The sequence below is a fragment of the Sceloporus occidentalis genome, unplaced genomic scaffold (genome assembly GCF_023333645.1).
Source record: "Sceloporus occidentalis isolate IW3139 unplaced genomic scaffold, rSceOcc1.0.p SCAF_7, whole genome shotgun sequence".
Taxonomy (NCBI): Eukaryota; Metazoa; Chordata; class Lepidosauria; order Squamata; family Phrynosomatidae; genus Sceloporus; species Sceloporus occidentalis.
This window is the reverse complement of record NW_028316987.1, coordinates 47,133,026-47,149,101: the sequence shown is the minus strand read 5'-3', so window position 1 is coordinate 47,149,101 and position 16,076 is coordinate 47,133,026. Positions and strand designations below refer to the sequence as shown.

General features: G+C 39.4%; 2 protein-coding genes across 2 annotated transcripts in view; both read right to left on the bottom strand.

Moving 5' to 3' along the window:
- TOPAZ1 (testis and ovary specific TOPAZ 1) overlaps positions 1 to 11,170 on the bottom strand; it is a 44,525-nt gene extending 33,355 nt beyond the window's left edge. The window contains exons 1-4 of the mRNA XM_089532872.1: positions 9,172 to 11,170; positions 5,233 to 5,294; positions 3,010 to 3,131; positions 1,446 to 1,513 (exon numbers count right to left, since the gene is read on the bottom strand). Coding sequence (XP_089388998.1) covers positions 1,446 to 1,513; positions 3,010 to 3,131; positions 5,233 to 5,294; positions 9,172 to 11,069 — 2,150 coding nt within the window. The 5' untranslated portion in view covers positions 11,070 to 11,170. The remainder of the gene's footprint in view (positions 1 to 1,445; positions 1,514 to 3,009; positions 3,132 to 5,232; positions 5,295 to 9,171) is intronic.
- Positions 11,171 to 12,822: 1,652 nt separating this feature from the next.
- Positions 12,823 to 15,693, bottom strand: LOC149309697 (uncharacterized). Its single transcript, XM_089532480.1, has 2 exons — positions 15,565 to 15,693; positions 12,823 to 14,142 (listed from the first exon to the last, which is right to left on the bottom strand). The coding sequence occupies exon 2, from the start codon at positions 14,008 to 14,010 to the stop codon at positions 12,823 to 12,825; it is 1,188 nt and encodes a 395-aa protein (XP_089388606.1). The 5' UTR covers positions 14,011 to 14,142; positions 15,565 to 15,693.
- Between the last annotated feature and the right edge of the window lie 383 nt (positions 15,694 to 16,076).

The following is a 16,076-nucleotide window of genomic DNA, read 5'->3' as shown; positions in this document are numbered from 1 at the left end:
GATGTACTCTGTCTGTTGCTCCTGGTAATTCACGTAGATGTCTCTCCCAGTCCTTTTTATTGGAGTGTTATAGAATGTTGAGGCACACATTGCATCACTGATCTGTGGCCAGTAATCTAAGGATCTGGTCAATGGGCTCAAGAGATGGAAGTCATCAAAAAGTAATGAGAGTGCTGTTCCCAAACATCAGAAGCCTGCATGTTAGGGAAGCTGCTGGAGTCATTAGCCTGCTGGATGACCTGTACTGAGGAAACATGATCTGGCTTTCAATATCCTTTTGGAGTATCTAACTTTGCCGAAAATTGGAAAACTGTGCTAGCAGTCTGCTTTGCTTCATGGTATTAGTACTGTGGGGATCTACAAATCTACGTTATTTTACACGGTGACCAAAAAATGTCAGCAGCCACCTCAATTATACCCAAACAACAGAACAATAGCCTGTACTATATGAAATGCTGTATTATTTGGGATTTTACATAGTGAAATAGATGAAATGGTGAGCAAGACCATCTGGGAATCTGGAGTTATGTATGCTGTTGCTTCTCTCTTTTTCTGTTTCTTCTTTTCATTGAGCTCAAGTGAGATAGCAACAATACTGAACAGATTTCTGATATCAGTAATGCATCAGAATAGAGCCAATAATCTGAAGCTTAATCCAGACAGTCATGATGATTAACCTGATTTAGTAAAGTAGTATTCAACTCATTCTGGAGGATGGCGTGTTAAATTCTGCCCTATTGTTGATGCCAAGTGGCATCTCTGGTATGTAACACCAGCTCCAATTCTTGGAAAAAGTCATAACCAAGACAGCTAGCTACACTCTGGTTCCACCTAGATTGCACTACCATCATGTTATTACAAAAGCAACTTCAACCGATTTAAAATACAGCAGCTTAAAAAACTGAGCTAACTGGACATCTCGTTAGTTTTAACAAAGAAATGAACTGGAAACTATGAAGCTGAGAAAAATTCAAAATATTAGTTTTAATCTTTAAAGTCATATACAACTTGGGAGTTGGGAGGTGTCTAAAGGATGACTTGTGCCTGGCTCTTAATGTTTATTTTTGCAGAACACTTTTCTTGGTGCCATCCACCAATCAAAGACAGGGTGGGTGACAAAGGTTTGGCTGCAATGCCACACTTTTGGAAGGAAGCTCCATCAAGAGAGGGATGAGCAACTACAAACTTCCAGATGTTGTTTGACTGAAACACCAACTAGCCAACACAGACAATGATAATAAATCTTAAGAGCTGCAGTGCAACATACGGGTGACCACATTTCCCCACCCTGACACACAGCACCTGACCAATAATTTCATTTTGGTAATTTCTACCTAACTGTGACCTTTAGAGGAAAAAAGAAAGTTTAGATTTTTCAAAAGAAGTGTCCTTCACTTTCTTCACATAATTAACATTTTTAAAACATTACTACTTTGAATACATACATTTTTGCAATGTTCCGAATATTTGCTTTTCCTTCTTTTGCAGCAAGCATTTTTTCTTGAGGTTTATACTATAAAATTAAGAGTTATAACTCAGTTAAAATGAACTGGAACTCATATTTCTATTTTACAACTCTCTTCTTGTTCATATATACTCAAGAAGCTGACTGTTGACAAATTACTTACTTCTAGTCCTAATTGAGAATGTCCTATTTATGAAGCAATACCAAAAACAAAGAAGATTCCACCACCTCCCTATATTAAGTATATGTAGGTTTTTAGCCTTACTAAACTGCTGTTAGAAATTAAATATGTGCTTTTATATATCTTAATCTTCTAGTTTATTTGCTCTGCTTATATGCTGATGTGTAAATACTTACAATTAAAAGAAAGGCTTCAGATTTTTGAATGGAGAGATCCATACATAAAGAATTTTTTTACCAGATTATATTTTGAAAAAAGTTTACAGCTAGCAGCTAATGAATGTCAACATTAAAGAAACAATGTTCCTAAGGTTGGAATGGGGGAGTGGGGGACAACAACAAGCAGAAGGCTGTCAACTTTATGCTGCCTGTTGCCTAAATGCCTGGCTTGCAGTGGGGGGAGGTCTTGAAGCTAAGCACTCCAGCTGTCTGGGAATGAAGGGCGAAAGCAAAATGGAAAAACCGAAGCAAAAAGCCTTAATTAGAGTCTCTCTTGCTCTGTGTAAACATACACACACTGAAGGAGCCTCCAAGTTTTACCCTTGACTTATTCACAGGTCATGGTAAAATCCATAATTTTGGCCCCAAAACCTGCCCTCAATTTATACATGAGAGCAACTTATAGTCAAGAATACACGGTAATTGCCTGTGCCAAAAAACAGGAAGTTAATTAAGACATCCCTCCCTCCCAGAGTCCCTTGGCATCAAGGAAAGCTCCCCATACCACAAAGCGAAGCATTTGAAAAACAGTAAGTATGCAGTTGGCAGCCTTTTCCTGCCATCACTGCCACCTATTTCTTTCTTTCCTCTCTGACAATCAATAATTTATATATTATAAATATATAGTACATACAGTTTTGTAGCATTGAAGGCGCAACAAATATGATGGCCAGTTGCGCATACATTTTTTCAATGGCAGAATATTAACGGCCATAGATTTAAACAAGCCTACAAGACAGCAAAGGCTAGATGTGTTTCATCAATAGTGACTTCATCAGTGGCCAATATTAAACTCCTTTTTAGCTTCCAGTATTTCCTATCAGCCCAAGCCAAACATGTCTGTCTGAAATTCTTAACTTAATAAGAATAATTACCCATTTCTTCTCCATCAATAGTCTATATAGAAGTAAGCTCCACTAAGTTCAGGGAGACTTTCTCTAAGTCCCCAATGTATAAAAAATGTATGGTAATCTTAGACTGCAAACTTATGCACACTTAGTGACACTGATCTCAATATGACCTATAAAATAAGCATACACAAGATTGTTCTGGCAGTGAAGTACATTACATATGGGAATGGTCTCCTCCAATAAATTAATACTGCATACAGTAACACTACCATTTATACAATGGCATATCAATACCTTTTCATTTGTGATGCAACTCTTATAATCTAATACAGTCAGCTGCCCTTCCTCAACAGATGAGACTGTTACACCTCCTATGGAACTGATTTCACTTGGTGACCTTGATTTAATTTCATCAGCTGGAAAAAGAATACAACATGTATTACTGAATATTAAGAATAGAATACATAACTGGAAAATTATATAAACTATGTAAACTTGAAAACAATGCCAAACCTTCCCCAACATTGCACCCCAATTCACTGGCCTACAAGTCTGATAAAAAACAACAGTATAATGTTAGGGCTCTGTAGAACAGTTATTTTTGTTTTGTTTTTCAAGAGGGAAAATAGCTAACCATACTGTGAAACCAAGATCTATGTGTTTCCAAAGGAATACAACCTATTGCCAAAGGAATACAACCTTAGCATTAAAAATGCAGACCCCCCCCCCCACACACAAATAAAATGTCGATAAATCTCACAATATAACTCCAGCAGGACATAAGCTGCATTATTACTTGTTATATTTTAACAGGTTCATCTCTCTCCTTCCTCTCTACACTTGGATATGATGGACATGACAGGTTCCAGATGGTGGTGCTTGGGGATAGTAGCTCCTCAAAAAAGAAACTGTTATATGGCATCCCATAAGGTGCCATTCTATCCTCAATGCTTTTAACATTTACATGAAACCACTTAGAGAGATCATCCAGAGGTATGGGACGGAGTGTTATCAATACACTGATGATAACCAAATACAACACGCCCACGTCATATGAAGCTTTCAGCTTACGCTCAAACTGAGCGCCAAAAGAGGGAATGGTGAGCATGCCTATGATATGTGTGCCATGCCGCATGCACAAGCCCCATTGTTTTAAATGGGGCTCAAGCATATGCGGCATTTCCCTTACACGGGGTGTGTGTGTCTGGAACGGATCCCCCATGTAAGGGAAGGGCCCACTGTATATTTCTCCATGCCTTCCAAAATAGCCTCAGCTAAAGATAGCATGTCTCCTCTGAATGAATGCCTGAAGGAGGTAATGGGCTGGATGAGGAAAAACAAATTGAAACTGAATTCAGACAAAATAGAGGTGCTTGCCATCAAGGGTCCTAATCTGGGAATGGAGGTGTGTCAACCAGTTCTGGATGGGGTTACACTCCCCCTAAAGGACTGTGTTCGCAGCTTGGGAGTGCTCCTAGATCTGTCTCTCCAAATGTCAGCCAGGTAGATGCAAATCAGGAGTGCTTACTATCAGCTTCGGCTGATAAGCCAGCTGCGCTCCTTCCTAGATCTAGAGGACCTAAAGATGGTGGTGCATGCACTGGTAACCTCAAGGTTGGACTTCTGCAATGTGCTTTAGATTGGGCTACCTTTGTGCCAAGTTCAGAAACTTCAGATGGTTCAAAATATGGCAGCCAGATTGGTTACAGGAACATCCAGGAGTGAACATATTACACCCATATTCAAGTCACTCCATTGGCTGCCAATTAGTTTCTGGGCAAAATACAAAGTTTTGCTTTTGACCTTTAAAGCTCTACATGGTTTGGGTCCAGGTTATCTATAGGATTGCCTTCTCCCGTACAATCCACCCTGAACACTGAGGTCCTCTGAGGGGCAGTTGCTGCAGCCTGCAAGAACCTGACTAGCAGCCGTTACCCAGAGGACCTTCTCATCGGCAGCCCCAAGACTGTGGAATGACCAGCCAGAAGAGATCTGATAGCTAAATCATCTGTTGCAATATAAAACACATTTGAAGACCTATCTCTTCTTTAGGCAAGAGGCCCACCATTAGGATAGCAGGGTCACTATCAATAAGGCAGGTTCACCTCTTTGGGGATGGCTTACTCCCCCTATTCACAAGTGGGGAGGAGGTTTCATTGCTTTTGATTATTAAACAACAACATCTGGGCTAATCCAAGCAGTTTTTAATCATGAATTTTAATAATGAATTTTATATTTAATTATTGTCCTACATATTGTAATGTAAATATTGTGTAGAAATGCAGCTTAATATGTGTATTTTATGTAATGATTGTGTTTTAATTATGTTGTAACCCGCCTTGAGCTGTGAGGAGAGGCAAGTAAGAAATAATATTATTATTGTTGTTATTATGAAAACAACTGGATTATGCTGATACAGGCAACAGGCCAGGTCACCAAAACACTCACAGACACAAAAGTAAAAAAACAGAAATGTTTAAGAGCATTCAGTTCTCTCATGTCCGTTCCTATGCTTACCTTCTGTTGATGGAAAATCAGCATCTGATTTCAGTCTTGCTAAATCTTCAACAGGATTCTCTCTATAAAAATTAGATTTTATAACATTTAGGTGAATAAAAATAAGAACATACTAGTTAGCTGAAACATGAAAAATGCAGTATAAAATTGTTCTGCACCAGAACCTTCTTCAGTACTTTGGCCTCTGACTTGTCCTTATATTTTTCCTTCTTTTGGGACATCAGCTTATAGTTGAAAATACAACATACAGTTTCAAATTCAAGTGTCCAGTTAAGGAAATAAGGTGTGTATCTCAGAATGAGATCCAAGTGGAGGCATTTACAAAACTGCAAGTATGCTTGGCTACGTTTATCTTTTCAACCAACTTGCAGAAAAAGGGTCAAGTGGGCAAGAAAGCACCAAGAAAAGGAAATGTTTGGTCTAGGGTAGGTAAGGTTTGGAAATCTCTTTAACAAAAAGAGCCTGAAAGAGAAGAGAAGAAATTGAAAATACAGAACCATGGCAACTTTTCCAAGCTTTTGCCATTTTGTGGATTGTCGTAAAGGTTCGTCTGAAACACTAAGACTAGAGCTTTGACCAAAGGACAGAGAGTAACGTTTTCTCAGAAAAGGCTCCTTCCGTCCTAAGCCTAGACACAGAACTTGAAGCAATTGCATTCTATGCTTTTCCTAAAACCAATGATTGTAAGCCTGAGGTCAGGGAAATGTCTAATTTTTAAAAAATGTAAGCCACTCTGATAGCTGAAGAGCAGGGTATAAATACCATAAATAAATAATGATACAACTAACACAGCTCCATTGTTATTCCTTTCCATACAGCTGCTCTATATCTGCAGAGTGATAGTCACTATCATTTTGTTTTCTGTTACCATCATAGACAAGTTGAATACTAACAGGGAAACTACACATATTTTCAGGAATGTATATAATATCATTTTATGGACTATATAACCTCAAGATGAAGACGGGAAAGTTTCATTCTCTCTGCAAAAACAAGACTAGCAGTAGTTATTGGCATGTATCATGAACCAGTATCAAAAATTACGCTAAAATTAATGAAGAAAGTTAAATCAAATAGTGCCAAAATACAATCTTAATAATATTCCTGAAGAATTTAAAGACCATGTAACAAACAGATTTGTAATACTAAGCCTGACTGTGAACCAGAAATATGCACCAAAACCAGGGAATTATCAGGGGGAAATGGGGGAAAAAAACTCTGTTCTTGAAATGGTTAATAATAATAATAATAAAGAATGGACAAAAAGAGTAAACATTGATAGAAATAGGGTCAGCATCCTGAATACAACCAATCTGCAACATATACACTCTCCTTCAAGGCATAAAAAGAACTACTACAATTATCAGTATAAAGCACAAGAAATTGACACAAACAAAATAACATACCTCTTCCACAAGATCAGAGAAGTTAAAAGAAAACTTAAAAGGATGTTGAATGATCAACAAGGAAACATACTATACAACCAGGATAAAATAAAAAGACAACTGAAGCAACATGCTGAAGAACTATGTGGAAGAGATGAAGGATTGACAGTCAGTTTGGAAGAGTCAACACACAGGAAAGAGGGAGAAGCAGCAACACCACTATTATCATCCAAAGATGAGAAGGCCTGATGCCTGCTGGTCTGTCTTCCTGTTTTACCTCCTGAGGCCTTCCACTTGTTGCTTCACCATCCCTACTGAGACTGAGGTATGGAGTCAGTTGCTGGAAAATTGGTCAGAGTAATGTGCATGTGTATGCACACGCCTGCCTTTAAGTCACCTGTTGCCTTATGGCAGGGGTAGGCAACCTGCGGCCCATGGGCTGGATGCAGCCCAGCAAGGCCTTGGGACCGGCCCCCGCCCGGTTCTGCTGCCAATTGCCGCCGGAGCCTTTGGCCTCTCGCGTGAGGGCGTGGGGCCTTTGGCCTAACAGGAGGAGGCAGGCAAGGGGGGGCAAGTGGCAGGCAAGGGGGGCAAGCAGCGGGCAAGGGGGCAACTGTCTATAGAAGCCTCAGAAACATGCATTTATATTAACATTTTTTAAAAAATCAGCAAATTTTTTCACGTGCCCTCCATTTTTTAAAAAAAGGGTCATCCATTTGAAAATTTTGTCCTACATCTGTCCCGATTTATTTATTTATTTATTTAATTAAAAAAAAAAAAATTATTTAATTATTTAATTTTTGGATTCGGCCCCCCAGTTGTCTGAGGGACAGCAACCCGGCCCCTGGCTCAAAAAGCTTGCCTACCCCTGCCTTATGGCAACCCCATGAATTTCAGAGTTTTCTTAAGCAAGGAATCCTCAGAGGTGGCTCTGCCAGTTCCTTCCTCTTAAATATAGCCTACAGCACCAGCTATTCATTGACAGTTTACCAAATACTAACTAGAGTGGACCATGCTTAGCTTCAAAGATCAAATGGGATCTGCTGCCTTTAGGGTGTTTAGGCCAGAGTAATACATATCCCCTTTCGAAAGGGGATATAAGCTGGAAGTGGTTTGAGTGTTAGACTACAACTCTGGAGACCAGGGTTCAACTCCCCACTCAAGCTTGAAACCCACTGGGCAAACTTGGGCAAATCCCATGCTCTTAGCCTCAAGAGAAGGCAATGGCAAACCTCTTCTAAACAAATCTTGTAAAGAAAACCCTGATACAGTATATTCACTTCAGGGTCACCATAAGCCAAAAAGGACTTGAAGGGACAACAACATACACCATTAGGATAGCAGGGTCACTATCAATAAGGCAGGGTCACCTCTTTGGGGATAGATTACTCCCCCTATTCACAAGTGGGGAGGAGATTTCATTGCTTTTGATTATTAAACAACAACGGCAGGGATAGGAAATGAACCAAAGAGCAGCCTGGTTTAGTAAAAGGCACAGCAAGATGAAGGAAGAGGCAATTACATCTTTGTGGAAGAAGGAATAGTCACAAACTGCTTGTTACCCCCACAAACTGTCATCCATAGCAAAGAATCTGTAGATTCCTTGCAACGGAATGCCTAAACTGAAAATGCTGCTGTTCAACTATCTTGGATGGGCATGCCGGCCTGTTTTGTATTATAAAGAATTGCTGGGGAAAGGTTACTCTCTCCCAGCCCTGCCTGTCTGGGCTGCCTGTATAACTGCAGGCAATGGCTGCTGGGCGGAGAGGCAAAGCCATAGTGGTCTATTGTGATCTCCTGTATCACATGCTGAATCCTGTAGCCCCTTGGTTTATCAAGGAGCTGCATCATGAAATGAAATTAACAGAGATTAGGGTGTTGATAGGCTAAACTCTGGTCTCACTGAACATGGATAAGAACCTACTGGAACATCTAGTCTATGCCAGTGATGATAGAAATCTTACTTCTCTGTCACTATTGCATCTACACAGCCATCCATCAGCGACTGGAGCCTTGCATGCTTTATCCTACAGCCTGCTGTGAAGAAGCTGGTTCCTATTTGTCCCATGTTATTGCATAGGTTTTAATTTGTACAGCCTGAGGATGTGGATACATCCTTAGAGAGCCACCTCATGTAACTATGGCATCCTTCTGAGCCACCTCTTTTGAGATTGGATTTAAGGGCACTGTTGTTCCTGGAAAAGTATGCTCAGAAGGCTGCATGATGCCTGTCTGACATCCTGGTCACTGGCCTTTTCTGTCCCTCGGGGCTTGGTTTTGTTCCCCATAGTGTTTAACAAACACATAAAAACCCCTAGAAGACTCTAAACTAAACATACTTGTGAGCAAGACCTCAAGATTGTTTGAAACTGCTCATCTTTTAGGTATTGCCCATTAATAAGCCAGCTGTCTCAGCTTTCAGGAAAGCATACATAAAGCAGTACAGTACAATACACAAAGTAAACTTCTATTCAAGACTAGCCAGAGTCTAAGAGTGCCATGACCAATATATATCATATCATATCATAAAAATATTGCAAGAGAGCATGCCTACCTAGGACATAGTTTCAGATATCTGCATCCTGGAAGCGGAGGGGATTCTGGTTCTAACTTCAGCTTTTTTTCTGAAAAAATGCTGGTGTTAAAGTTGGCTTTAGTAAAATGCTTTTCTGTACATGCAGCTTCTTGTTCACCAGTATCTCCAAACAGATCAGGATCATCCTGAATTACATCAATCACAAGAACATCATCTTCATAAGCCTGAAGAACATCTGCTTGGAAGTTGTCTCTGACCTGTGCTGAGTTATTACTGTTATTACCTTTGTCTTTAGAGTCTGGTGCCAAAACAGAGTCCAGAATGTGCTTTTCTTTAAATTCAGTCCTCAAAGAGTCAAAACTATTATCAAAATTTGATGTTTTCAGCTCACTCTCATTGGAAGTCTCCACACATTCATTATTCTTTTTATAATGGCTTTCAGGAAAATCAATGTCAAACTGGTTTGCATGTTCCTTTGATATGGTAGCATTAACTTGCTCAGACTGGAACTGGTATTTAGAATTTAAATCTGATGAAGTCTCTTCAGCTCTGCTTTTGTTTCTAGAAGTAGACTCTTCTAAAATGTCCAAATGACAGCAAGTATTCCTATCTGATGTAGGATATTTTGCTTTTTCATATTCATTTTTATTCCTGAGTAAAGGAATTTTGAAGTGTAATAGGTTCCTTGGGATTAATGTTTGCAGTAACAATTCTTGTTTGGTAACTGATGTCTTCTGCTCATTTGTTTTGCTTTTTGAATTAGCAAATGCAACATTCTGGACATTTATGGAAATGCTTCTCTTAGCTATACTTCTATTATTTTTAACATCTTTCCCTAGTAAATCCGAACCTACTTTCAATTTCTTTCCCATTTTACTAACAGATCTGTACTGGTTAGTTCTATTCATGGAATAACATTTACTCCCACTACTAACAACTGAGAATATGTTATCTACATGAATTGAAAATTCTGAACCACAGCTTTCTGTTGGAAGCTCTGCTTTAGGATCCATTATCTTATCTGCCAAAGGTTTGCTAGTACTTATCCATGGCTTAAGTGATTCCTCTTGCCCAGAGTTAACTAACAAATCAGTACCTGTTAAAAATTTTCTTTCCAAGTCACGTACATGATTTTTATGAACCCACACATTGGTTCTGGCACATGATTCATGGGGCCAAGCATTCTTACCAGAAATTGGGACTGCTCTTTGACAACTGTATAACTGCAAGTTCTCCCCAGCTTTACTTACTATCTTATCTTTGGGTGCCTTTTTTGTTTTCATACAATCACCAACATTACTGTTGCTGCTATTCAATTTTTCACTGACCAGCATCTTCACTATGGAATTATCACAGTTTGATTTTTTGTCAACACTAATTTCTGCTTCCATGCTCTTTATTTCAAGAACATCATCTTCTTTTCTAAGATCCAGAGATTTCTCAAAGTCACTGGCATCACAGGTGGCTAAGTGTTCTTCACTCACTTTTTCATTACAAGATAAACTGTCAAGTAGGTTCTGAGGTCTTTGATGTAGCTGTTCCAGGAGGAAATCAGGCCTATGCTCAAGAAAAGATAAGCAAGTCCTTTCATTATAGTTTAAATTTCCCCAAGCTGTTGGACAATCTTCTGTGGCAAGCTTATCGTCCATTTGGAATCCACATTCACTAGTTTTGTCCATGTTTGCAACAACGTTCTGGACGGCTAATTTTTCTAAATCTCTTGATATTTTTATCTTTTTGCTTTGTTGTTTAAAATCCACACACCATTTTCTTTCCCTGAAGCGTTTTCCATTTTGACATTTTGATGACCTATTACGATTTTGGCACATTTCTTTTCCCACCAATATGCTTTCTTGGGGCAAAGATCTTTCAGCTTGCAATAAATTAGGGCTATTGATCAAATCCTTCTGTCCCATATCCCTACTGGAAGACAGAACCTTTCCCTGGCTAGGTGCAACATGCAGGGATCCAAAATGAACTTTATTGCTTTGAATGCTCTTGACACTGCCAGGTTTTAGCAATGCCTTAATGTAACAGCAGTCAAGCAATTTAACAACCGGAAACCTTTCTATACTACATGGCAAGTCACTATGCTCAACAAGATATCTAGGTTTTACATCCTGGCAAACTACTGATCTGTTATTTTCCACTTTTCCCCCAACTTCTTTTATATCCAATGGCTGTAGACATTTGAAGTTTGTAACAGGAGAAGAAGCAGCATCACAATATATTTCAACCTCCCTCCCAAAACACCGATTAGCACAATCTTTGTTTTCAGTCTCATCTGATTTAGGTACTGGAGGACATGTAGATTGTTCTAGCAGATTCCACAGACTGCAGTCATTATCAGACTCTGCCAGCTTTGCATGTTGTTTGTTTGAAACCTCTTGACTGTACAGTCCTAATAAGAAAAGGAAATCATTATTAATCTTTAATTCCATTCAATAAATATTTAATGCATCCTAATATACAAAGTAGATGTTCTCCTTAAGTAAGATCTACATTAATGGACATGCATTGTATAAAGACAATTTTATAAACTGCAACTCTAGCAATTGCAATCACAGCAAATGATCTGATCAACAGAAATACGGTAGTTACTTCTGATCTACTACGGTGGGATGCTAATTAGTACACCAACATGCTTACTCCTATATAACACATTTGTATTATAAATTGCCTTTTAGACTAAGAAAAGTTACTATAATGGCTGAAAATAACTATATAACACCTTAACAAAAATACCACACACAGAAATTACACAGAACACAAAAAGTGGTAAATTATAATCAAGAAGAGCCAAGAGTGAAAAAAGTTTGTACAGTTCTGACTGGATAACATCTGGTCTTGAATGCACTGGCTTATCTGAATAGAAAGAGTCTGCATTATACTTTCCTCACTATGACAGAGACAGAGAGGAATAACAACAAGAAATCATATTGACCACAAAGCAAAATCAAAGTCCATAATGTGGGAATAGGTTTATGAGCCCAAGCAAAAGGTGCCAAAAATATTATACAGTTTTAGCATTCAAAACTCTCAGGCTTCTCCTTTGATGCTGGATGGGCACATTTTAGGACTGCTGTTCAGCAGTGGAGCAGACTGATTTAAGAGACCATGGATGGCCCAAACGACAAACAAATTGAGTCTGAATTCTCTTTAGAAGCCAAGATAACTAAATAGACCATCCCCACCCCCATATCAATCAATCAATCACTGATACATATCAGTGCAATGTATTGGGACAAAACAACTCCCATACCTTTTGGGGGCGCAAATCATGAGATGTTCAAGTAAAATACTGTGTTCTAGTACTGCACTTTCAAAAAGAGGATACTGGAACTCATTTTAGTAAGAAAACTAGCCCATGGCATGTTAAGAGTATGGGTTTTTCTAAATGTATATTGCCTATATTGCATTTCATTTTTGATTCATTGTGTTTTAAGCTCTGGATATTTTGGTGAAACACACCTGATTCTGCAAACCACACATACTCCTCTGACAGTGAGACATTTTTGTAACACTACACATTCCCAGCAGGGTAGGAAAATAGCCCACAAAACAAAGCATACAGTTTTGATTATCCCAGTTCACAAATGTATTTTAAAATATGGGAATTTTGTGAACAGCTCTTGTATTAACTTTGATAATACAGCAAGATTTTTTTTTTTACTCAGGGAAGAGAGAGAAAAACTGAAGCCCAAGGGGAAAATAATCAAAATTACTCAGAAAAAAGAGAGAATAAGCATCCTTACTAGATGTTCTGTTCCCTTTTTTAAGTTCAGCTGAAATCACTTCATCTTTTCCACTTGCCTGTTTCTTTCTCCTATCCCCTGTTCTGGTATCTAACATTTGTTCTATGGCCACATTCCTTTTTAAGACTACTTGTCCACACCGAGGAATCTCACTAACAGACTTTTTTAGCTCCCAGCTTAACTTCTCACCATCGTTTTTACACATCTTTAATTTCAAAAAAGCCCGAGTTACTATTCTACAAGTTCCTTCTTCTGTACTGCTTTGGCACTTTTTGTTGTCTTCACAATGTGCAGCGTATTTCAATAAGCATTGACTACTTTGTTTCTGAGTTCCCGCGTCGTCCGGCAATTTTGAGGTAGTCGACACCACAGAAGAGTTCTTTTTAACCTTTGGTTCCCGAGACTTTAATGATCTCAACTTGGAGTTCTTTGCTATATGCTCTCTTGCTTCTTCCGTAAGATTACCATTTGAAAGGTGTAAGGTAGGAGATGCCCTTGCTTTCTCCAAATTCCTTGTACAATTCTCAGGGCTCTGCTGCTGTGATTTACACAAACAAATGCTTCTTTCTCTACACTTCCTAAGGCTTACGCTCTGCATGCTACACTCTGCGTTTGGTGAGCATCTCCTCTTTGTTCTTTGTCCTTTACCCTGGTTCACACTAGACTTCTGCTCAGGCCAAACTGGTTTAGTCTTCTCTCCTAAGTTCCTTGGTTTCTCCTGAGGTTTTGGCTCCAAAGCAGAGCAGCTGCTGGTTTTCCTTGTTACGCTCTGAGAGTGTAGCCTTACAACTGAATCCCCATCCTTTTTGGTTATGTTTTTAACTTTCTTCTGAGTCTGCATTTTCACCGAGGAACTCCTATGCTTTTCTCTGAAGCCCTTTGCATTCTGTATGCAGTTTTGGGTTTTTTGTTCACCATTTGGCAAACCAGTCACACAGTTTTCCTCTGGGATCATGTCTTTTCCATGACGCCCCACCGAGGCGCTATTTTTTTTCTTTCTGTCCCGTGATGCTGATTTATTTTGCACAGCAATTCTACAAGCAAGATCTGGTTCCTTCCCCTGTTCATTCTGCACAGGTTTCTTTGACTTTAGCCCTTTCATCAAAACCACTTCCAACTTTACAATATGGTTGTGACACAGTCACTTCACACCTCTTTCCCACAACTTTTCTGGTCCCTTCTTCCTTTTAGAGGAAAAACTCCTTGTCCTGTCGATGCTTCTCTCTCAGTAGCCCTAAAGAAACAGGAACACACTTCTTGATTATTTTACCAGCCTTCTCCAAAACGGCAAAGAAAACGTCTGTCCTCTATCCCTACGTCTTTGAGTAGCAAACACTGGCTCCTCAATCTGGATTTATCAACAGCCACAAATAAAACGAAATATGCTTCTCCTTATTTTTCTGGCCTTTCTATACAGTTCTCCAAATCAAACTTGCTTTTCCTGGAGGCACGCTTTCCTCAGTGCTTTAAACCATGAAAAATAAACCAGAACTTCCTCTCCAAGTTTAGGGGAATGCCTATGGTTTGAAACCAACCTTTTCTAGCTAAGGAATAAAAATCAAGAAGTCTCCTGGCCTTTCCCTTACTATCTATCTACCTACCTCTACAGATACCTCTATAGATAGATACTTATATATATATATATCTATATAGTAGAAATATGCCTATACCTATAGTTTGAAACCAACCCTTTCTAGCTCAGGAATAAAAATCAAGAAGTCTCCTGTCCTTTCCCTCAATATCTATATACCTACCTCTACAGACAGATACCTACATATATATATATATATAGTAGAAATATGCCTATACCTATGATTTGAAACCAACCTTTTCTAGCTCAGGAATAAAAATCAATTAAGTCTCCCAGCCTTTCCCTTACTATCTATCCACATACCTATATAGATATATAGAGACCTATATAGGCAGATACCTACATATATCTATATAGTAAAAATAGACCTATACCTATAGGTAGATATATATACCCATATAGATATACAGATACCTATATAGATAAGATACCAATATATATCAGTATAGTAGAAATATACCTATACCTATAGGTAGATATATATATATATATATACCCATATAGATATACAGATACCTATATAGATAGCAATATATATTGATATATTAGAAATATGCCTATACCTATAGGTGTGTGTATATATATATCCATATAACTATACAGATGCCTATACAGATACCAGTATATATCTACCTATGGGTAGATAAATACCTTTATAGATATACAGATACCTATATAGATACATAACTGTACACTTATATAGATATTTACAGACACACCAAGGAGATTCCAACCTAATTTTTGTTGTTGTTACTTTTGTTAAATCCTCTTTGTTAAAGCTTTTGTTTGACAAACAACTGAACACGCTCCTCGCAGCCAACAGCAAATCCTTCGAGCCCCTCGGGAAACTAAAAAAAAACCCTATTAAAATGCCCTTTTAACCTAATCTTTTCCCTCCTCCTTTAAATCTGGGGATCCCAAAAACGCTGAGCCAGCCACCGAAAATGAACACCTTCCCCCATGGTCAGCGTCCCAGGAGCTCAATGTAAAGCATTGTTATGGAAGTCCACCTAAAAAGCTACCTTCCTTCCTTCCACCCTCCTTCCCCACAGGCCTGGCCCAGACCTCCTCCGCCTAAGAAGCCGCCCTTCGTCCCCCTCTCTTTCTCTCTCTCTCTCTCCAAAGAGGCCTGGGCGGCCCCCTTCGCCGAGTAAATAGGCGGGAAGACGCCGCGAGTGGGGCGGGGAAAGAGGGCGCCGCAGAGGGACCGTTGCGGTGGTTTCTTTCCCCTCACGCGAGCGAGGCGCCCTCTCGCCCTCCTCCTCCTCCTCGCCCTCCGGGGCCTCTTTACCTTCAGTGATTTGGCATAAATCCCTCCTGGAGAAGGAGAAGCTAAAGTGAAGGGCTTCCCCCCAAACAATGCTGCCCAACAAATTCACTTTTGGCCCGACGGTTACTGGCAGAAAACGACTCAAGAGAGGGCTCTGGGAGGGACAAAATGGCGCTGGGTTTTGCGCCTCGGGACAAGAGTATAGGTTTCTTTATTACACTGGAGGGATAACCCGGTTTGGCACCGCTTTAACTGTGTCTTGCCTTAAGGCTATGGAATTCTGGGAGTTGGAGTTTGTTGTGGGGCC